A 24,504-nucleotide genomic window follows, 5' to 3' on the forward strand; every position below is an offset into this window, starting at 1 on the left:
TCAAAATATTACCACTATTCTATATTAACATAGAAGAGATAAAAAGGGCCACAATCGCCTAAAAAAACAACAAAGCCCCAGGCATTGACTCTATCACGGGCGAGATGCTGAAGTACACAGGCAACACAACTGCATTGATAATGCATAAGCTAATTGTGAATATCTGAAGACATAAGAACACACTCCCGGAAGATTGGGCAACCGGCCTAATCAATCCGATACCAAAAAGGGGGACCTAACTATCTGTACATTTTTAGCGTTTTGGAAACCAAATTATAAGGTGTGTACGTATTTTGTGTAAAACAAATAAAATTTCGAATATAAATTTTTACTATATTTTGTATCTGAGGGTTCACTTTCGAATATATCGAATCCTATAGAATCAGTTAAATTAACCAAACAAACTATGATTTGCATCAAGGAATTACTTTCAAAAAGCAAAACAGGAAAAGAAATTTTAATGTATTATAATTCAACAGAAAACTTATCTGAAATACTAAAAATTAATTTATGCAATATAATTATTTCTTATATTGAAAACATTCCTGCAAAGTAAATTTTATTTTATTTTATTAATTTTATTTTACTTTACTTTTAATTGTATATATTTATTTAATTATGTAATTTTTTGCAGTATGACAAATGAATTGGGTGAACATATAGCTAAAATGATTGTTCAAACTTTTCCAAATGAAAGATCCGAAACTATCTGTAGTGATTACAGAGCAATCACTCTTCTAAGTTGCAACAAATCAAAGATGAGGTGAAACAGCCGAAACATATTATGTACCTCCAGTTAAGAAAAAAGATTCTATACACAACAAGTCAATAATATCAAAAGGCAAATTAATGTCGATGTGGCGTACCAGGAAATTCAAAAACAACCAATTGTTAATAAAAGTAAAGAAAGAAACCGTAATAGAAATCATTGTTTCTTTCGTTAATACTTTTTTAATTAATCTTCTATTTTCTTTATTAGTTGTATTGCAATACTTTGCAACAGCGCAAGAAAGTATGATTAAGCATGTTAATGTTAGTATCAATTATCTTTATGAAAATTGGTTTTATACATCATTTTTAACAATGAATATATATTTGTTACAGACTGCTGGTATTACCCAAATGCGATTAAAACAAAAAAAAAATTGCTGCAATGGTAAATTTAACAATTCAACCATACATCAAAAAATGATAAATTTACGGATCATTTACAAAACAAACATTTGGATTTTTATCTGCATGAAAAAAATGAGAAGGCAAACGTGAATTGGAAATATTATCGGTTAAAAAAAAAAAAAAAAAAAAAGAAAAATACATTTTATATGTTTCATCACTGTGGGCCCTGATGACACAGTAACTGAAATATACGTTTCCGTGTATCAAACATTATATAAAATTAATAATATCTTTCGTGCACTAGAAATATGCTTCAAGACATTTCATGTCTTCCAATTAAGTTATCCTCCAGAAAACGAACATTTATGGTATTTGATACAAAAAAGTATTTTTTATTTTGATACAAAAAAGGATAACAATATACCGTTCATTGCAAATTTATTAAATAAAATAAAAATAAAAGTTTATGGTGAAAAAAACGGTTGATAAGCAAAAGAATAATAGTGAAAAATTCAAAATATTACCACTATTCTATATTGACATAGAAGAGATAAAAGGGGCCATAATCGCCTTAAAAAACAACAAAGCCCGAGGCATTGACTCTATCACGGGCGAGATGCTGAAGTACACAGGCAACACAACTGCATTGATAATGCATAAGCTAATTGTGAATATCTGGAGACATAAGAACACACTCCCGGAAGACTGGGCAACCGGCCTAATCAACCCGATACCAAAAAAGGGGAACCTAACTATCTGTAGTAATTACAGAGCAATCACTCTTCTAAGTTGCAACAAATCGAAGATGAGGTAAAACAGCCGAAACATATTATGTACCTCCAATTAAGAAAAAAGATTCTATACACACCAAGTCAATAATATCAAAAGGTAAATTAATGTCGATGTGGCGTACCAGGAAATTCAAAAACAACCAATTGTTAATAAAAGTAAAGGAAGAAACCGTAATAGAAATCATTGTTTCTTTCGTTAATACTTTTTTAATTAATCTTCTATTTTCTTTATTAGTTGTATTGCAATACTTTGCAACAGCGCAAGAAAGTATGATTAAGCATGTTAATGTTAGTATCAATTATCTTTATGAAAATTGGTTTTATACATCATTTTTAACAATAAATATATATTTGTTACAGACTGCTGGTATTACCCAAATGCGATTAAAACAAAAAAAAATTGCTGCAATGGTAAATTTAACAATTTAACCATACATCAAAAAATGATAAATTTACGGATCATTTACAAAACAAACATTTGGATTTTTATCTGCATGAAAAAAATGAGAAGGCAAACGTGAATTGGAAATTTTATCGGTTAACAGAAAAAAAAAAAGAAAAATACATTTTATATGTTTCATCACTGTGGGTCCTGATGACACAGTAACTGAAATATACGTTTCCGTGTATCAAACATTATATAAAATTGATAATATCTTTCGTGCACTAGAAATATGTTACCTCCAGTTAAGAAAAAAGATTCTATACACAACAAGTCAATAATATCAAAAGGCAAATTAATGTCGATGTGGCGTACCAGGAAATTCAAAAACAACCAATTGTTAATAAAAATAAAGGAAGAAACCGTAATAGAAATCATTGTTTCTTTCGTTAATACTTTTTTAATTAATCTGCTATTTTCTTTATTAGTTGTATTGCACTCCGCCTGCAAACCATTTTTGTTAAAAAATGATACTATTATTGTTATTATGCATTCTAGGTTTTAACAAAAAATGATTTAACCAGTAATAGTAAAAAGGCGTGGCCTAAGAAAGAAAAAAGAGAAAGGAAAATAATAATTAAAGAGGATGATAGTTTCAAAAATGACATTAGCAAAGATCCTGATTGGAGGATCCTTATTCTAATCGCCGCTAGGCGCGGGCGCGCAGCGTGCGCACGGTAAACGGATTTCCGATTCCTACATATATCATTCGTAAAAAACTAGAGAAAATATACGAAGAATTGCTAGGCGAATACAAGTACGGGTTCAGGAAAGATAAATCAACTACAGACCAACTCTTCATCATGAGACATCTCTTGGAGAAGCTCTGGGAACACAATATCGCATCGTATCATCTGTTCATTGACTTTAAAACAGCATACGACAACATAGATCGCAGAGCAATGTGGGAAGCCTTAGTAGAATTAAAAGTCCCAAACAAACTGGTGCAAATGTGTAAGTTGGTCACCGAGAAGGCAAGAGGGAGAGTCAAGGTTAACGGAAGAATCTCGGAACCCCTACAGATAGAAAAGGGAGTTAAACAAGGCGACGGTCTGGCCCCTCTTCTTTTTAACTTAGTGCTAGAGGCAGTGATTAGAAGAGCAGGGATCAACAGATCCCTTAGCTCAGCGGGCGAAAGGGCAAGGAGTGGAAGAATGGAGCAAAAATGGCGCAGACGTGAGCAGACGTGAGAATACTCACGTTTATAGTGCCTTAGGTAAACCTGAAAATACAATTAAAAACTAAGTATCAGTTAGAAGCTGAACAAGATCTATAGAGAGGTTACCTCATGCGCAAAGAGGGACGAACGGCAAGAGGGGCAAATGCAGATAGGGGCGAGCGGCAAGAGGGGCAATGATGATCTCATCGGCGAACAGAAGCTATCTCAGACAGCTACTGTTTGTCGATGAGAGATCATCATGCTCTCCCCTTCCTTCATCGCCCCTCGCCATCAAGCTGTTTCTAGCTCCCCCCTTCCTTCATCGCTCCTCGCCATCAAGCTGTTTCTAGCCCCCCCTTACTTTATCGTCCCTCGCCCTCAACCGGTTTTACTGAGGTAACCTTCTCTCTATAGATCTTGGAAGCTGAAGACTTCATTGAGACTATTCAAAATGCAGTAAAGAAACACACAATAATCCATGAGAGGCGGCCTCCGGATACTAGTTACCCAGTGGAGATTCGTGAGAAAGTAGCGGAAAAAGTCGCAAAGCAAGAAGAAAATGAACTTGATATCCGGCAGACAAAACTACGGTAAACCGACTTACGCATAAACTCACTGCGGCCATACAAAAATATAAACAAGATTCAATTAGTGGTTACTTGAAATAATTTACAGCTGATAAAACGACTATTTCCTTATGGAAATCTTTTCATGGAATTTAGTGGAGATAATTTAACATACATCATCACTGTGGGCCCTGATGTCACAGTAAACGAGATATATGTTTGCGTGTATGAAACATTGTACAAAGTTGATAATATCTTTCGAGCATTAGATGTATGTTTTAAGACATTTCATGTCTTTCAATTAAGTCATTTTATAATGTAAATATAAATTAAGATTTTATAATGCTCGAAAGATATCTTTATCTTCGTTAATTATTTCGTTAAAAGTAATCGTAAATTTATTTTAGTTTTATTTTTTCAGATAAAAAATTGCGTATATTGAAACAAACTGATACCTGCGAGCAAGGATTTGTAGGTTCTGCTGGTTGGTTTCTTTGATCGAAAATAACGATGTCTCTGAGTTTTTGCAGATTCGTTCGGACGGGAATGAGAAGACTGGTATTGCCGCTGAGCTTATTCGCCTTAAAGACGGTGGCCAGATTGCGATCCACCCAGTAGACATCTTCGCCAAAAATGATGACGTTCATTGGATTTGGCAGATTTCTACGGATAATTTCCTAATTTCCGCCGGTGTACGATACTTTCTGAATGGTATCCAACTTTGAGTCCACTCAATAAATGTCGTGTGTTGCAAGATCGATTGAGATCGCGCGATGTGCTGACACCGGACGTTACAATCGGAGACCAGTTGCTGCCGTCGAGGAAAGCTTTGCCTATTCGAGGATACTGTCCGTAATCGATCCAATACAGGTATGCTTGATCGGATTAACTGCTAACTCGCAGGGAGCGTCGTTGTCTTCACGAGCACTTTTTGGTTCGAGCTGTTTAACCGGCAGACCTCCACGTAATTGTCATGGGGGAAGACATTGGCAAAATACAAGTTTCCATTGGAATTCCATTGGAGCCAATTCCCTGTTTGACTGCCTACTTGCTGCAGTTCTGTGCCGTTGGATCGTATTCTGAAATATAAATTAATTTTATTTTTAATAAATTTCTGAAGAATTTAATATCTGCCAATAATAGTATTTTTTCTCACCTAAAGATACCGTTCCAGATGCCTCGGTTGAATTCCACCCAATATATCCAATTGCCCGCGTAATGCACGTCCACATGGAGAATGTGATGGCCAATTCCGGCAATGGGTACCTTGGCTTCCTTGGAGTTCTTGAGACTGTAACTTCTGGCAACGTCCAGCTGAGTTACCACCGCAAAGGTCTTGTATGGTTCGCATTTGGTATCGCTAACTTTCTTATATTCCATTCCGCAAGCGCAAACGCGAGTACCGCCGGATGCAAACAGGCAAATCACTTCACATAAATTTTCCGTGAATTTTCCGTGGTGATCCTTCAGGTATTGCAAGCCGTCACAAGCGTGAATGCTTACTTTAGGATTGTTAGGACCCAAGCTCAAACGAGGCAAATAGTCCTTACATATTTCAATTACTCTGTTCAATGTCCACAAACGTGACACGCTTCACATCCGGATGTTTTGCGACTTCTCGAGCAGCTTCACCATCGCCACCTCCAATTATCAAAACCTGTGTCAGAAAATAAAATATTTTTCATAAAACTCTAATTTAACACAACACTTGTTTATGAATTTGAAAAGAGAGCATTAATGATGCTAATTATTATATATAATTAATAATAAAAAACTTTATTTTAGCGCCAATTAATTTAATGAGAATCAGAATTATATAAATTTTACATTGAGAAAAAAGTTCTTTAATATTTCACAAAGAAATAAAGGGCAAATGAGCCAACGTTGGTTGTCCGTACATATATTTTGAAATTTAAGATTGTAATCACAATAATGTGATTACACATATATATTTTGTACATATATTTCTACATATATTTTGAAACATATATGTACGGACAACCAACATTGGCTCATTTGCTCTTTACTTCTTTGTGTGATATTTATCGTAAGAGCCTTGATATTATAATTTTCTTTTTAATATTTCTTTATACTGCGTGATATAAACTTAAAAAATCTGGATAAATCTTAGTAAGTTTAAAAGCTAATATAATCATGACAAATCTAAAAATTAATGCGTCAATTGTTGCACATACGTCCTTAGGATTCGGATGACTGCAAAGCGGCAAATACGATATCATCTCGTGATAGGCGTATTCATCTTTTTCCGTGCATTGTATCACGTTGTCGAGTATCAATCAAAGCCTTGCCGTGTGATTTTCTGTAAATGCCACACTTTTACATTTAATATTAAAAACTAGAGCGTAGAATAGCGTGGCTAACTTTTTTTGGTTTAATGAAATACAAAACGTCATTTGTATTAATATATAAATAATCTAGTAACACTCAAAATAAAAAATTTGCAAAAGTTTTCCAACAGTTATTTTTTTTAGTTTTACTTTTTGAATTGCAATAAACTAAGACACATTTGTCATATTACTAGAATTAAATATATACTTCTAGATTTATTCCTAATTGGAGGATTGTTTATTTTAATAACTATAATTAATATTGTTCACTTATTTAATGTAACAAAATCAGTTATTAAACAAATTGAAAACTATTTTGTCAATAATTTTAATCTTGTGTCTTAAAATCTCCGAGATAATTTTAAATAATTTAGATATGTAAGTATTTAGAAATGTAAAGAAATAATTACAAAATTATTAACATAAATATTAAAGTAAATCAACTTACGTTGTAGGCGTCAGGAACAAGTTTATAATCATTACAGTCAAAATGGCAGTTACGAGTACAACGCATCCCGTAAAAATAAATTTCAGAAGCTTTAGCCAAGTCTTGCCATATATTGATAGTTAATTCTTCCCGTATAGAATGTATCATAGAACGATTCAAGGCATATTCTATCGCAGTAACTAGAAAAATTAATTTAATTTATGACTCATTACCAATAAATAAACTTTATTAGTATTAAAAATTTGTCATAACTGAAATAAATTTATTAGTGACAAAAAGTTGGTAGTTAAAAATCTATTTTGTTAAAAGCAAAAATTTATTATTAATAAATTAATTAAGTTCATTAACAGTTAAAATTTATTATTGGTCCATAATAATTAAAGATTATTACTAAATTACAAGCGAAAAGCTTATTAATAGTAAAAAGCAATATTAATAAACAATACTGACTGATTTAATATAAAAATTCGTTATATTAGGACCTTGAATAAGTTCTCGCTGTTTTTTTTGTTAAAAAAAAAACATTAATTTAAAATATAAGGCTTACAATAACTTTACTCAAAGTATTGTCCATCATTAGAGACCACTTTCTCCCATCTTTCTGGCAGTAATTGAATCCCCCGTCGAAAAAACGATTCATCTTTTGACGCAATCCATGAATCGACCCATTTTTCGGTTTCTTCGAAAGAATGGAAGCGCTGCTCGCTCAAACCATGCGCCATCGACCAAAACAAGTGGTAATCCGAGGGGGCTATGTCCGGTGAATACGGCGGGTGAGGTAGAACTTCCCATTGAAGCGTTTCCAGGTAAGTTTTGACTGGTTTTGCCACATGTGGCCGAGCATTGTCATGTAACAAAATGACTTTGTCGTGTCTCTGCCCGTATAGTGGCCGCTTTTCTTTTAGAGCTCGACTCAAACGCATCATCTGAAGTCGATAGCGAGCTCCCGTGATAGTTTCATTAGGTTTAAGCAGCTCATAATAAATTACGCCCTGCTGATCCCACCAAATGCAGAGCAGAAGTTTCGAACCATGGATATTCGGCTCTGCCGACGATGTTGATGCATGGCCGAGCTTACCCCACGATTTTCTACGCTTAGGATTATCGTAGTGTATCCACTTTTCATCTCCAGTGATGATACGGTGCAGAAAGCCTTTTCTTTTATGCCGTTGAAGCAGCAATTCACACATGAGAAAACGTCGTTCAACGTCTCTCGGCTTCAACTCATACGGCACCCAATGTCCTTGCTTTTGGATCATTCCTAACGCTTTTAAACGTTTTGAAACTGTTGACGCATCTACTTGCAATGTTTTCCCGAGCTCTACTAGCGTCTGACATGGATCTAGATCAAGCAATGCCTCCAATTCTTCGTCTTCAAACTTTGTCGGTGCTCCAGAACGTTCTTTATCTTCAAGGTCAAAGTCATTATTTTTAAAGCGCCTAAACCAGTCTCTGCATGTCGTATTCGACAGAGCATTGTCACCATATGTTTCAACAAGAATTCTGTGTGCTTCAGCTGCAGATTTCTTTTGAATAAAGCAGTGCAATAAAATTCCCCGCAAAAACACTTTATTTGGCACAAAAATAGACATTTTCGCAATAGGTAATTAAACACGTGGTTGACACTGTGGTAAACTGTATCTACTAGAATTTGAGGTTACATATAGTACTACTTAGCTGATGCGTTTCCGTACGAAATTCCATGCACAGAGTGCCGCTACGCCATCTTTTAAGAAACAGCGAGAACTTATTCAAGGACCTAATAAAATAATACATTTATCTTGTAATACATTTATCTTATTAAGTCATTTTCAAAAAATATAATTTAATAGCACAAATCTTTATGATTACATTATGTATGTAAATTATATAAAATTAAATTAAAATAAAAAGAATTGTATATATTCTATTTTCTTTTTTTATTTTATAATATCTATACTTTATTGTATTGGTAAATTAATCAATAAATTTTAGTTATCAAAAATTAGCAAAGATTTAAGTAAGTAAAGCATTATTATTAAAATTCGTATCATTTTTATCTATCATATTTAATGCTTTATCAAGTAGAGGTCTAACAGTAAAATATAGCAAATTATGTTTTATATATCAATCGCCAAGATATGTGAAATTCAAATATTGCGGCTATTGTTTTTTAACTTTATTATATAATTATATTGTTTTGTTTTTTCACTTTAATATTAAATGAGAGATAACAAAATAACTTAATAAAGAATTAAATATTATTTTTCATTGCGTTTTTGTTAATGTAATATTAAGAGAGAGTTAATAAAACAAATAATTGTTTATATACGATGTAGATACATACTGCAAAGCGCGTTGAGGAAAATGATGTGATATACGGTATCCATATTAAGAATTTGTTGAACTATTTTCTTCTAAACTTAACAAGACCAGATAACTTCTTCATCCAACCGATAGTTATCAAGGTTGTAATATTATTTCAATTGTCTGAAATAAATAAGTATTTTGGATTTGAGAAATGCGAGATATGATACTTATGATAATCCATACATTTTATGAAGTAATAGAGGATAATAATTTTATAACAATTCATGACCAAATTATAATTAAAAATACTGAGGAAAGAATTAAAATTGAATTTAGAACTAGAACGTGTAATAATATTTGTGTAAATGGAATATGATTCATGTTGTGTAAAAAAAAAGATGGTGTTTATATTAATTTCTTAGGAAGGTCGGAGCAACTGAAGAACTCAGAATTTCACGCAATGTAAATCCACAGTAGTTTACATTTTATTTCAAAATTTTACCGAAATTAATGGTTCAATTAGAAAAATAAAGGCAGAACATTTTAATATAAATATTCATTACAATCATAATAATTAATTAATGTTAGACGAATTAAGAGAATATTGTATTTTCTGATAATAGCTAATTTGAATATTTAACAGTCTCATTATAAATATTTGCCAAATCATTAACATACATCACACAATTTAAATTAATGCGATTAGTACATTCGAATTATAATATATAAATTATAACGGTCGATATATAAATAATCGCTAAATATCGATAAATATAAAAATCAAGAAAAAGACAAATTTTAAAGATTTAGTAAAATTTTACGATAGCCACGTATCGGTTTTATTGCGACAAAACAATTAATCAAAATCTTGAAACATAAAATTAAGAAAACTGCAGATCTAATTAAATAACAATATTAACAATTTTATTACACCAAACTTATAAATAGTGATATCAAAATTTACGAAGACGAAACAGTAAAGAAGAAATTTGCAAAATTTGCTAGTTTAACAATAATGAGAATAATATAAATCATAAAATAAACAAACTAATAATGTAAAGCGATATTTAACTATTTCAAGAAAAGTAGACATTAATTTCAGTTTACTCACCTTGCCAAGTCGTGATCCGTTCGCTTCAACGTTCCGTACACTAATTAGTTGATAGTTATTGGCTTCGGGAGACTTCGCTTACGGCAATACGAGTCGGTACGCGCTTGCGCAATAGAAAAAGCGGTTTTTTAGAAATATGAGCTAAGGTCCGTGGGTTTGCTAAGCCCAAATGGCTATGCGGTTCAGCCATCCTTGCGGAAACGTTCTGTACACGTGTGTGAGCACTCGGGCCGCGCGGTTGTGCGCACACGTACGTGTGACGTAGCGGTTCTCGCTTGTGTGCATGCTTCCCCTACCACAGTGCCCTGGTGCTACCCGGCTCGAGTTTGCATCACTGTATGTATGGATAGTAGCCATACTCTCTACTTAGCTCTACGTTATACCTCACTCTAGAAAAAAACTTTAATAAATGCTTTTTACAAATCTTTTATACCCCACATCCTAACAAAGACATTTGCAACAATGCTTTTTCAATGGCCTTTCCTTAAATAATGTTCACAAAAACTTTCTTTAAAAAATTTCTTCCATTTGATCCCACACAGAAAAAGATATATATAAAGATAATAAAAAAGTATTCAAAGACATATAATTCATGAATAACAATCAGAAATCTTATAATAGTGAGAAATAAACAACTTACTTAACTTTGATTTTAATATTACAAGTTCGTAGTAAAATTACACGTTAAGATACTAAGAATTACATCTAGATGCTAAGACATAACACAAGCACAGAAAGAATCAAACTTTTACCGATGTTTTATTACAGTCACAACTGGTCACAACAGAAGCTTATAGTATTAAAAGTTTTATAAAGCTACTGAGAATATTTACCTTTAAATGTTTGCCTAGTTCTGTAATGCATTCAAAAACGTATCCTTTTAAATCTTGGGTATAGAATACAGCCTAAATTTAAATGTGTGATTCTTCAATATTGTTTCCTTCTTTTTTAAAATTTTAATATTGATAAATTCCTGCAATAAATGAGTTACTTAAGTGCTAAGAAGCAGAAATTAATACATTGTATAAAATTTATTATATACTAACTTTCTGATTCCATTAACAATATTTTCAAGCGTGGCAGAAATTGCCGTTTGTCTAAAGTGCTTCATTTCCGAGAAAAAAATTGATTTCCTATAAGATCGACTTGTGCATGTCTCGTGAATGAAGTTAATAAGCATGTTAAAGGCTTCTGTATAATCATCCATAAGTAACTAACATAAAAGAATGAAAAATTTATAATGAAGAATAATATAATGTAATTAAGATTTTTATGAAAATAATACATTCTCACCACGAAAGCAAAGAACCCAGGATGATTTTCATGATAGTCCAAGTACAAGTTTCTACTTTTTATAACAAGTTCAACGTACGTATTTTTTAATTCTGCTGCTTTTTCCTCCTGCGACATTTCCTCTTCATCCTAATTTTATATAAGATTAAACAACAATAAGTTAATACTTGACATTATATCTTTTTTTTAAATTTAACAACAACTTTTCTATTGTTGCTTTTTATATTTTTTGTATATAGCAGATATTACAATTTATTGTTCTTAATTACCCTAATATATGAATAAATATATTTTATAAAAAATGTATATCTATCTAGAAGTAACAGAAGTTCAAGATATTTAAAACACGTACTGTCTCTGTCGTTTCATTAGAAGATGTTGTCTCGTTAAGATCATCATCATCATCATCATACAAATCGGTAAAAGTGCCCATTATTAACGTACTTCGACGTTGAAATATTTTTGATTTACGTATTTCTCGTTTTGTTTCTTCATCATCGATAATGATATTTGATTCCTCATCCAGTATCACCTATTCATCAATACTGATAGTATAAGATATTCAAAATCTACTTCAAAATTGTACTTCATACTTTTAATTCTTTTATCCTATTCCATTGCTTATCTCCAGGTTGATCAAATAATTTTGTCACGTGTTCTATAGTTTGTACTTTTTTTATTTTAGTGCCTTTTATTTCTTTCCTTACTACAGCATTCGGTAACATTACTTTACTTTTCAATATTATATCGGTTGTTGCTCCATTTTGTGGTCTGACATAAATACTGTCAGTTGAGAAATGGCACAGTATCTGAAATTATACACACGCTTAACATATATAATTTTACATCACAAAATCACCACAAAAAGTTATGTGTGTGTCAAACCTCATCTAGAATTTCCTTGATAAAATCTAATATACCACTTGCGGTTTTTTTTTCATCTTCCCGATGCTTGCCCGATTGCTTGATTTTGACAACTAACAAATTTTCCATACTGTCCTTAATCCATGTGTGGACATCAAATTTTTCTCTTATCCAATCTCGATGAAGATCTACACTCTGTGTGTACATCAATATTGTCCTCACATTTGAATATCGTTTAGAAATTTCCGTAGCTGCATGTAGATTCATCTGGGTAAGCCCAATTTTGTTTTCGGATATCAATGGACTGATTTGATTTGTATCTATAAAAAGGAACATCATTTATAAATGTATTTACATGGCAAAATTCTTATGTAAATTAATATGAGCAATATTATACTAACGAAATCCATAACTATGACCCAACATGTCTAAAATTACTAAAAATTCACCAGATCGCGTCATTTCATTAAACTCTTCCCTGCTTACGAGAATATAAGCGTTACGCTCGTCATCGTCTTCGTACATTTCTTTTGTAGTATGCCAACGGCAGTATTTTACCTATAAAGTTTCATTTCACTATATTAATAATAATTCTAAAATACAAAAAAAAATACTGTAGATTACTTTGTCAGAAATTGTACGAGCCACATGCAAAGCCAATGCCACTTTCTTCATCGCCGATGGTCCTGTAAGTATTACGAGAGGAGGACTGATCTCATCGTAAGGTTCAACATGAGCATCCATCTTGTTGATATTTAAGTGTTCCAATAATGTTAATTTTGCTACTTTACGGGCAGTTATCAAATCAACTGGTGATGCGAATAACATGGCCGATTTTACCTAAAAAAATTTTGATTTTTACAGTAATTATAATGCGTGATTAACAGCTTTCATTCAAATTGTTTAATACCTTTTCCGTCGCAAGTACTTCAACACCATCGATAAATTTAACACTCGGTATGGAAAATATCAGTACATTCCGATAATTAGGCCATTTTGTGCAGGTGTTACCTTTAAAATCTACTTCAAATATTGAGCCCTTCAATTTCAATACTTCCAATAGATCGGTTATTTTATTAAATTTCAAATCTATGAAGCGTAAACTGTATGCGTCCTAAATATAATTTGATTACTTATAAAAACGAGAACTTGTAAATTTTGAGCATAATCTGCTATTAATAATTACCTTGAAGAATTCCAAATTCGACAATCTATTATACCCTAAAAATATTGTTCGCAGTTTAGACAATGTATTTATTCCGCGACCAGGTGTTGCAGATTTGAACGATGTTATGCAATTGCCTTCCAAATTCAGTTCCTTTATATTTAGATCATCCAAGTTTTTGATACATTCAATTAGATTGTAAGACAAGTCCAAATATCGCAAATGTCTGTAAAAACAAAATTTGCATATTGTAAATATGCATCAATAGAATCAATAGGCATATTACACATTTACTTTAAATTTTCAAAGTCAGAGATGTTTCTTATAACATTGTGGGATAAATTTAACTTGACAATACTCCAACAATTTTTTAAATCGCCAATGTCCGTCATATGATTGTAAGATAAGTTTACATAAGCAAGATACCAAGGAGGTGTAAAATTTGATAAGTGTGTAATTTGATTATGCGATGCATTTAAATGTATTAAATAGGGAAGATGGCTTAAAGGTGATAAACAAGTAATGTTATTATAGCTGATATCAATGTACTGCAAGTATCGATGATACTGCAACATGGTGATATTTGTGAGATTCTGAAAAGAAAAAAGCAGCAGAAGAAAAATATAGCATTTATATCTATTATTAATTTATAAAAAATTTAATGTTAATTGTTATTAATTTAGTTCTCAAAATTTTTAATAATACCTTATCTTTTAGAACACATTTACTAAGAACGTAGAGGCCATTCTCAGGTGATTTTGTTAAAAAAGACGAACCAAGACTTATCATTCTGTCAGATAAAATACCATAGCGTTCCTTATTATCAAATGATATTTCGCTGGATTTTATTTGCACTACGGGTGATTTGGAATCTTCCCATAAATCTTGGTCCAAGGCATATCCTCCCCAATTGCTATCAATAATTTGCTGTTTTTGTTCATGACCAACCGATAGAAATTTCTCTCCATATGCTTCAGAATAATAGATCTTTGTGAACAATAGAATAATTTAGTCAATCTTTGAATTACAGTTTAATTAGAAAAATTAATGAACTATTATTAAAAATATACTTACAATTGAATTAATAAATGTTATTGAAGAATTTTCAACAGACAAATTTTTTAACTTGTCATATGATATATCTTCTAGAATATTTTTATGCATTTTTGATAATAAACTATTGCTGTCAATATCTCTTATATATTCATTATATTTTGTTGAAATATATATTTATTGTAATATCTGTAAAACATAATTAATATATGCATTTTATTTTAATATAAAATATTTTTAAAATAAAAAAATAAAAATATATTACTTTAATATTAATAAAATGTAATTTGAATAAAAAATACTATGTTTTTTGTTTCTTAATTTTAGTTTATATTATAATTACTCTGAAATTGATTCCTGATCTTAGATCACATTTCAATATCTCTCATCAAAGTATAACATTATTGTACATCTTTTAATAGAAAATATTTTTTAGTTTTATAATAATAATAAAATTGTGAAAGTCGACTTTTCATATTCTTCGTTATTTTGCTAATAAGCATCATGAACATAAATGTTTATGATTGGCACTAGAGAGGCGGGTAGGTTGACCACTACTGCCATCTATGAAAGAAAGCGAATCAGCACATGAGAGAAAATTCTAGGATAAATGAGATATTGCCTTAAGACCGTTAGAAAGTCGTTGTCAAAAATCAAACATATCGTGCATGACTGCGCGGTACTCCCTTCGTTCATGCTGCGTCTTGCTTTTTGTTGCTGGTCTCAAATCTGACACACTCATCTGGCCGCATGCCTCGACAATTGTCAGTGTGTTAAACGTTACATTTTTATGGTGTTTTGCATACTTCCTAGTGGCGGAGTGAAAACGTTGTGTCAAATAACGGTAAATATCATTTAATATCAATTTAAACTATATTTCTAACACAGAGATCTTACAATTGATTTACTTATTGATCGCACAAAAGAAAGTCAACAAATCTGCTCTGGAAAGCGACCGTTATAACATGTGACGTATCAACGTATATTTCTACCTTTGTTAATTGTAATATTAATTACATTGAAGAGCTGTAACGATTATCATACAATAATCTTCATAAAATATAAATAAAACATCAAAATAAGTAAAAAAAATTTTCAGATAAACCTGCAAATCTGTATTTGAACTTCGAGGATTGTATTGTTACTCAAATATCTTCAAGAAAAAATTAAACTACAAAATGCCACCAGTGTCAATTCGAAAAGCTAAGAAGGTTACTGTGCTTACTAAAAGGACACAGCACTTGAGAAAATATTTTAAGGAACGATCGCACAAACCATGTAAGAGTTTAATCTTCTATTAATTATATGTTTCATATTTTCCTCAGCAGATTATTATGTTACTAACATTATTTATTTCTAGTATTTGACAAATTAAAGAGCAACAATAACTATCTGGCTAAGGCACTTGCAAATGAGAAACAAAATAATCAGTCGTTATTCTCACAAAATCTTGCTCTAATTGCAGAAGTTCAAAACTTAAAGCTAGCATGCAACAAACGAAATGTAAGCATTATTTATATCAACAAGTAAAAAGTCAGATTGCAAGACGATAATTCTATGGAATATAAATTTATTTATATATATTATGTTTGTTTCAGAGTTTAATTTCAAATGTGGTAAATAACGCAAAAGAAATGTTGAAAATGGTAGTTACTATGTCTAGTTATGTAACAAATACTATCTCTATGTGTCAAGAACTTACCAGCTCTGACACTACTGCAAGATTGTCATCTACTTCAAATGGAAGTAAGTAATTAGATATTTTATGTCTGATTTTTGTATTACATCTTTACATTTTAGGAAAAGAATCTTTTAAGAGACTGTCAAAATCGCCAACTAAAGGTGTGGTGAAACCTATGGTGGGTGGACACACTATTACAAAGCCTACAATTAATTTGAGCCGTGTTAATATATCAAGACTAAGTAATATATCAGAAGTCTCAGAAATTTCACCTAATAACAGTCAAGAGATAAATGCAGAGAGATCTCCTATTATTCTTCCATTACCAACTACACCACTTAGATGTGTAAGTATATGTATTCTATTTTTTCCACACATGTATACAATTATTGTATTTTACATATATATATAATTATTTTAGGAAAATAGTCGTGCATGTAGAATGCCAGAAAGAATAACTGTCTCTTCGCCCAGGATTAGTGGTACGTATTATTTTATGTTTAATTGTCTAACTAATAAATCATTCGTTTAATTATTGTAATTATTAATGTTTTTAGATACGCTTCCTAATGAACCAAGAAGAAGAAGAAGGAGTCGTCATTCGAAAAATCTATCAGAATCTTATTCCCGGTCGCGATCAAATAGGTGGTCTGAAATCAATGAAACTCCGAAAAACTGTTCAGGACATATAAATATAGGTAGTCCTACAGTCAAGCTGAAGGACGTTTCAAAATTGCTTAAGGATTCACATACTATTAACATCAGGAGGGTGAGTGCTTTATCTATACATATAAGACTGCCATGTCTAATACAATATTTAGAAATATTGTAAAATATTTAGAATACTTAGAAATATTGAATTTAAATTATTAATACGGCATTGTTGTTTCCACAGCTAATTGACAGCAAAATTGAAGATATTGAGATTCAAGAGAGTAGTGATGAAACGCCTCATAACACGCCCAATAAAAATGCAATATTGCCAGAGACCCAGATATCTATTAACTTAGACGATGATGAAACATACGCACACAAATCGAAGAAAGAGCCCAACGTACAAACGAATAGCAAAGGATCTAACAAAGATTTTAATAGAAGTTTGAGCATGATGGAAATCTCAAGAGTTCCGCAGAGTAGCGCTAGAAATTGGGAAGAAGACCCACTAGAAGGTCCAAGCTGGTTATTTAACAACACTGTAACCATGCCATCGCGAGATAACGAGCCGGAAGAGCTCGGTCATCTAAATATTTCCGACGTCAACAATAATACAGCTCAAGTAGTATATGACGACTCGAGCGATGCAGAAAGCGTGGAAGAATCATCACTGCCAAATTTAACCCAGTTTGCGAATAGTACTCAAGGTTTAGAGAGAAACGCACCATTCGTTTGTCGCAGCAAATATGAATCGTTTTCGGATTACCATGATGCAGACGATAATTTTCATGTAACAGCAGCAGCTGTATCTACCCGTGAAAAATTTAGTACAGAAAATAATGAGGAAGATAGTATGGCAAGCTTTGTTACGATTAGGCGAGGACATTCCAAGCTAGAAGATGAAACCGAAGACTTTACATTAATGTTGCGTCCAATGAAATCAAAGATGCAATTCGACATTAACGAGCTACGGTTGCCGGAGGAAGAATGCACAATCAATTCCACTATTGACCATGACACCAGTGCAGTAATGAATACTCCAATCTCGTCTGTGTCGAGTGTAAATCTAAACGATTCAAGAAACGATCAAGTTACAATGAAATCGTCAACAGTTCTAATCGATAATCACGAGAAAGCATCCATCGTAACATTGGAGCAGAAAAGTCATTCAATTAAAAAGAGTAAAAAGACGAAAGCACCGAATCTGAAAGACGAAATAAATAACGCTGAAAATTCAGTTTCGACATTTAAGAACAAGAGAAAGCAATGGAATGATTGGGAAAGTAATCGAGATCCAAGCGCAGCAAAAGTAGTTTTAGAGAAGCTCAACGAATCTCGTGTTAAACCGAAGATCGATGATGCAGAATCTCGAAACTCCCACAATAATCATATGTACGTATAATTGCAAATTATTACGAGCTATTGTAAAATCTCTGCGAATTGTAAATTACATGCTTTCAATGTTTCGAATGCAGGAGAGATGCTACGTCTCATCTAGAAGAAAGCTCAGGAGAATCGGAGAGTAGCCATGGCCCAAGTTGTCCCAAACGAAGGAAAGCACCGATAAGTTTGAAAGAACCGAGTTTAAAAAAGTAAATAAAAATCTTGCTTAGGCCGAATAAAATATACGTAATAAAATTTAATCTAATTAAACATTTGAATAATGTACTTTTTTTTCTTCTAGGAAATTAAGGCGAAATCAATAAGAATACTAATGTGGATAAAGAAATTTTTAAAAAATTACTCGAATCGTACATCGATATCGATGCTTCTACTGAATACTGTTTTCTTTTTTATATCTATAACTCAACTTTCAGTTAACTTCGGAATGTGTATAAATAGATCTAATATATGTACGAATTTTATTAGAATAATTGTCAAATATTAAAGATTACCGTGTTATCTGATGATACAAAGACTAATCATCGATGTGCGATATGTTAAGCTTTGCGTCGCTAGCATAATACCGTTAATGTATAACCGTGTATCAGATAACACAGTTAATCTTTAATATTTAATAATATTATTTAATAATATTATTATAATATGATATAATATATATTATTATAATAATAATTATAATTATTAAATAATATTATTTAATAGTAATTATAAAAGAATACATTCCACTAATTCTGGGTGAAGAGACAATTATTCTTTCTGGTATTCTACATGCACGACTATTTTCCTAAAATAATTGTACATATATAAAATACAATAGTTGTACATATATATGTAGAAAAAGTAAAATATATATACTTACGTATCTAAGTGGTGTAGTTGGTAACGGAAGGATAATGAATGATTTCTCTTCATTTAATAATATTAAATAATAGTCAGATACTTTGCTACTTGTTTGAATATTGGGCTCTCTGATTTGTGTAGTTGGTAACGGAAGAATAATGTGGTCTCTTCTCATTTAATAATATTATTAATAATATATTAAATGGAAGAGAGATCATTCATTATTCTTCCGTTGCCAACTACACAAACCGAAGAAAGAGCCCTATATACAAATAAGTAGCAAAGTATCTGACAAAGCTTTTAATAATATTTTCTTCCGTTATTCTTCTGTTACCAACTTCACTTAATGTTAGATGCATAAGTATATATATATTCCACTTTTTCCACACATGTATGTACAATTATTGTATTTTATATATATATACACAATTATTTAGGAAAATGGTTGTGCATGTAGAATGCAGAAAAAATAACTGTCTCTTGCACTCAGAATTAGTGATATGTATTATGTATGTATAGTATGTATGTTTATAATTATTCTTCCGTTACCAACTATAATTTAATATTATTTAATAATAATATTAACTGTAATAATAATACTAACTGTAATAATAATACTAACTATATTAATGATATTAACTGTAATAATAATAATAATGTTATTATTATTAACTGTATTTTCAGCGTTATTTATTTCGTTTTTCAGATTAGTTTAATTAGATTTATTAATTAGATATAATTAATTATTTAGATCAAATTATATCTATGTAATATCTTCTTTTTATAAAATAGTGTAAAATATTGCATTTTTTGTGTTACTGATTTTGATAAACATAATTGCGCTAAAATTAGTTTTCTCTATTCTGTAAAAATTTTATTTACGATTGCAATCGTGAATATATATTTCTAATATATGTTAAAATAACCTGAATTTTATTTGTATCTTTTAAAGAAATATTGCCATTAGTATGTTGCATTTATTATTTTTATTTCGCCAATCATATTTGTTTCCCTACAGTTTTCGAATCGTCACCAGTCATGTTTCACACACCGCAGTGAATCGCTGCATTCGAATCGTTCCATATTTCCGACTTTGTTATTGTTTAAAAGTACATCTTGCGTAAAAAAATTATTGAGTGTCGCGTAAATGTGCTCGAATGTCCGTATTGCATTAAACATCGTCTACAACCACTTATATTGTAATTTATGTGTCGACTATTATTGTGTGTCCGGAGTTCATCTTCATTCCGGAATCGTCTTCAATTCAAGTTATTTTCTCTTCATCAAAGTACATGGAAAATGCAATTCAAATTTTATGTTTGTGTAATTATTATGCTATATGTTGACACTCTCAATTATATTGCTATGTTTTATTTAAGAGTTCATAAAATTGTTTTTTTCGGTTGAAATATTCATTTAGCAATATCTCAGAAATGTGTATTTTGGCAGAGTATCATTATTACTATATGTTGACAATTCTAATACTTTAGGATTTTCAATAATCTTCAATCATTTTGATACTTTGCTACGAATTGCATTTGCATCATTCCGTATATTCAACAATTATTACTGTTTAAAAGTTAGTTCTACAATAAATTATTATATTTTATCTTTTTTTATATATTTTCTTATTTATTTTTTACATAATCTCTTTATCAAATCGTGTTTTATACAATTAGCAATAAATTTGAGCCAATGCAATTATTATGTTATCAATAGGTATTGCAGTTATCCTTTTTATCATTATGTAATAATATAAATAGTCTATTTATCGATTGCGCAAATTTTAAACATTTATACCCACTAGATGGCTTTAGTAGCGTGTAAAAAAAAAGATGTACGATACGCGGAGTGTTTTATTTAAGAGTTCATAAAATTGTTTTTCTTTTTCAGTTAAAATTTTCATTTCACCAATATCTTAAAAGTGTGTACTTTGCTAGAATGTCGTAACTTTGAGCAGATGTATCTTTAATCCTTTACCCATCATACCATACACCTCCCAGATAAAAATTATTTCACAGCTATATGCATTGTTAGGTTAACACAGATTTCAAATATTGTTCACTCGTTTGTTTTACAATAGAACAGACTTGATGGCCAAAGTATTATTATTTTCTCTCTCTTTCTATATGTATTCTGTATTTTCGAATTATTTTTCTCGGCGTTTGGAAAAATACTTAACGTCGCAACGCAGCTTGGAAAAGTACCGACCGCAACACAAAATTAAATGCGAGGTGAAACTGTTCCACTCGGCTCGCGAAATGATTGATCGCCGTCGGAAACAGCCAGCAGCTTTCGTGCGCAAATAAAAAGGCTTGGCCTCCGTGTACTCGAGTAGTATTATATATGTAATGGATTTAACCTTCCGCGCACTTCCACGCGAGAGTGCGAATAAGCGCGCGCGCACGGGGGCGGAAATTAATTATGTTTGTTTAATTTCGAGATGAAAAAAGCTGCTGGCTCTGCCTCGCCCTTGCGGCGTCCGTGCGGCTTTGATTCGAGAAACAGAAAAACAAAGATAACGGGAAAAAGAAAGAATGAAAGTCAGAATTTATTTTCTTAATTGCCTTTTTCTGTGCTTAATTAACTCTTTAACTAAAATCTCTTCCAAAAATGCTAATATAAATATGATCTCTGAGATTTATCAGTATTTTTACTCGTTGAAATATAATAAAGTAAGAATGATGTTATTAATTAATACACGTAGCTTATAAAGATAATTGCAAAATTTCGCATTTAATGAATAATTCAGTCGTATTCAATTTTGAAAGAGTGTAACTTCGACAATCTGTCGTTTCATTTATTGTTGATATTTCTATTTATAAAAGCATCAAAGGATTCAAAAGCTTTGAAAAAAATGTAATTAAATTTTAAAGAAATATAACTTCCTATTCTAAATATAATTTTTTTGTCATTCTTTAATAATTTCGTTATCCAAACTGTTTCAAATCATAAATTACTGTTAAGTCTCGGAGATCGATGCTTCGGTTTAAAGATGAAAATGCAAGACCATCGCAATTATGTGTACAATTATTTTACTCCGAAGCCACTTGTAATGCGATACATTGCGGAAGGATATTCGCGACATAATCAATCGTTACATCATGCCGGTGCAACATGAACCATAGATCGTTATACTCACACTCGCATGCGCGGCCTGATATCGACAACGTGCCATCAGTCACATTGCAACACAGTATGTTTGTTGCTCTCGCTGTTTATGCTGGATATCAGCATTTCGCTCTCGCATTTCCCTGCGCATGCTGGAAAATAGAATGAAATCAGTATAGTAAGCATCTTATTAGCTGTATATCAACGTTCTATGAGTTATTCAACAAAGAATATGAGATTATTCTCATGTATCTTTGACATACGCGTCAATTTTTGAAAAATAAATAACTTGCACATTGAATCGTGTGTTTAACAGAGAAAAATTCCTTTTTAAAGACTCTCGTCAGCGATGTCAAAACTCTTTCTAAAAACAAAATTTCTTATTAAAAATATTAAATTTTATTTTCGTAAATATATATATTTCTCATTTATGATAAATATAATATTTATCATATTTTGTACGCGCAGCCTAAGAATCCAAGAACGGAAAATTTATCGTAGAGTGCAATAACATTTACGACTTTCGGTATCGCCTTTCTCTAAACAAATGACTTGAAATATAATAGCTCAGCAAATAGCGCGCGCACGTCCAAAATGTTCCTTGCTCTAAACGAAACAGTAACTCGATTTTCCTGGAAAAGATTCAGAGAATAATCGTCACACGAAACGATCAAAAGATCTTTCTCGGGAAAGCGCATGCAGCCGGTGGAATGCAGTAAAATGCGAGTTTGTTCATAAACACATTCGAGTAATTTGTGCTCCGAAATTCAGGTACACAAGTGTTCCGTCTTTATTATTATAAATTCACTTTCTGTTATACGCTCAGCTTAATTAGTATAGGAAAAAGATAAATAGATAATAAAAATGTTTGTCTCACAAATTCTCACACATATAAAATGTCAAATAGTAATAAAAAAAATAGATTAATTAAATAATAAAAGTATTAATCATAAAAATCTTTACAAGTTATAAAGTGCTAATTAACACAGATTGATATACAAAATTAGATAAGCATTTGTAAATTCATATGCGTGTTTATTTCAGGAAACCTATGTGCACATATTAATAAATTGAAATTTCTCGCTTTTAATTTTTTTAAAACTGTAACAACATTCTTGATAAATATGTAAACTGAATTGTTGATTTATCTGCAACTGTCATAGACGTTCATAAAACTTGTTTGGTCGATTACATTAACCGAGAACGATAATGACGAAGACTTCGATCGCCCTGAAAGGCGTTCGATGCATCGCAGACGCAATTGCATAAGATGTAGACGGACAATTACGTAGCGTTATGCAGTACAAGCGTATGATAGCGTGAAACAATTGAGATTAGTGCTCACTGATACGCTTTTATGCAACCGGTATTAGTATTAATGTGCCAAGTGGAGTAATCAAATAGCAATTCTCGTATAAAATTACATTTATCAGGAGGGAAAACGTTCGAAATTCCATGCTGAAAGAATGTGCACATAGAAATTTTTCGTGGTGAAAACAACTTTCTATGTCCGATAAAAATATCGGGCAAAATTCAATTATCAATTCAATAATTATGATATCAAACTTTTATTGATTATTATATTTGTTTATTTTCTAGGTAATAAAATTTCTTCTCTTTTTGAAGACATTTTTATTATCACTGCAAACTTTTCGAAAACTTTATATTTCGTATGAAGTGCGTATACGCGCGTTTAAAGTCGTGTGTGATAAAACGAGACAGCAATAGATCTACAGCCACGTGGGAGCAGGATAACGAATGTAAAGCATCATTTCCACTTTATATATATATAAATATCTGAATCGTTGTATTAAAAAAATGTATTATTACGCAAAACACGTTTCATCGTTACTGTTTACGTCCCGAATCGCTTTTTTTTTAACGTTCTACAGCTTCGCCAAGCTCCTGACAGCTCGCGTGTCGACGTTGTTCCGAAATTCTCTCGTTGGAGTCGCACCTTAATCCTTCGGTACCGGCTTCGGTTCAAACACTCCCTCCACCGGCGCGAACGTCCGGAGTTGCGCGTGCGTTAGCTAGTTCTCAGTAGCGCCGATCGGCCGGCCAATGGCGAGCTCCCAAGTACGTCATCGCCGGCGAATCGTCGCCTTCGGCAGTGAGAACATCGCTATATTTAGCCGACGTGACTCACGGGATATAAGCGAGTACGTT

General features: G+C 31.7%; 2 protein-coding genes across 3 annotated transcripts; one reads left to right on the forward strand and one right to left on the reverse strand.

Annotated features, from left to right (window-relative positions):
* Positions 1 to 1,271: 1,271 nt before the first annotated feature.
* On the reverse strand, positions 1,272 to 24,498 carry LOC105671640 (leucine-rich repeat and guanylate kinase domain-containing protein-like). Of its 2 annotated transcripts, XM_067350099.1 has the most exons (22): positions 23,760 to 24,498; positions 22,367 to 22,487; positions 14,667 to 14,834; positions 14,298 to 14,579; positions 13,887 to 14,185; positions 13,614 to 13,818; positions 13,338 to 13,541; positions 13,052 to 13,267; positions 12,829 to 12,985; positions 12,449 to 12,747; positions 12,157 to 12,372; positions 11,916 to 12,095; positions 11,564 to 11,692; positions 11,317 to 11,483; positions 11,104 to 11,243; positions 10,271 to 10,659; positions 9,197 to 9,339; positions 7,418 to 8,629; positions 6,871 to 7,049; positions 6,270 to 6,394; positions 5,231 to 5,731; positions 1,272 to 5,153 (listed from the first exon to the last, which is right to left on the reverse strand). In XM_067350099.1, exons 3-15 carry the CDS (start codon positions 14,754 to 14,756, stop codon positions 11,219 to 11,221), a joined length of 2,469 nt encoding a protein of 822 aa, XP_067206200.1. In that variant the 5' UTR covers positions 14,757 to 14,834; positions 22,367 to 22,487; positions 23,760 to 24,498; the 3' UTR covers positions 1,272 to 5,153; positions 5,231 to 5,731; positions 6,270 to 6,394; positions 6,871 to 7,049; positions 7,418 to 8,629; positions 9,197 to 9,339; positions 10,271 to 10,659; positions 11,104 to 11,218. The 2 variants fall into 2 exon arrangements, with proteins under 2 accessions (XP_067206200.1, XP_067206201.1); XM_067350100.1 differs by lacking the exons at positions 13,887 to 14,185; positions 14,298 to 14,579; positions 14,667 to 14,834; positions 23,760 to 24,498 and having other exon boundaries at positions 22,367 to 23,230.
* On the forward strand, positions 15,303 to 19,901 carry LOC105671638 (uncharacterized). The gene is made up of 10 exons (XM_012365940.2): positions 15,303 to 15,489; positions 15,745 to 15,923; positions 16,006 to 16,148; positions 16,244 to 16,391; positions 16,446 to 16,672; positions 16,748 to 16,808; positions 16,884 to 17,095; positions 17,222 to 18,372; positions 18,456 to 18,572; positions 18,665 to 19,901. The coding sequence occupies exons 2-10, from the start codon at positions 15,824 to 15,826 to the stop codon at positions 18,684 to 18,686; spliced, it is 2,181 nt and encodes a 726-aa protein (XP_012221363.1). The 5' UTR covers positions 15,303 to 15,489; positions 15,745 to 15,823; the 3' UTR covers positions 18,687 to 19,901.
* Positions 24,499 to 24,504: the final 6 nt, after the last annotated feature.

Source organism: Linepithema humile, chromosome 2 (genome assembly GCF_040581485.1).
Source record: "Linepithema humile isolate Giens D197 chromosome 2, Lhum_UNIL_v1.0, whole genome shotgun sequence".
Lineage (NCBI taxonomy): Eukaryota > Metazoa > Arthropoda > Insecta > Hymenoptera > Formicidae > Linepithema > Linepithema humile.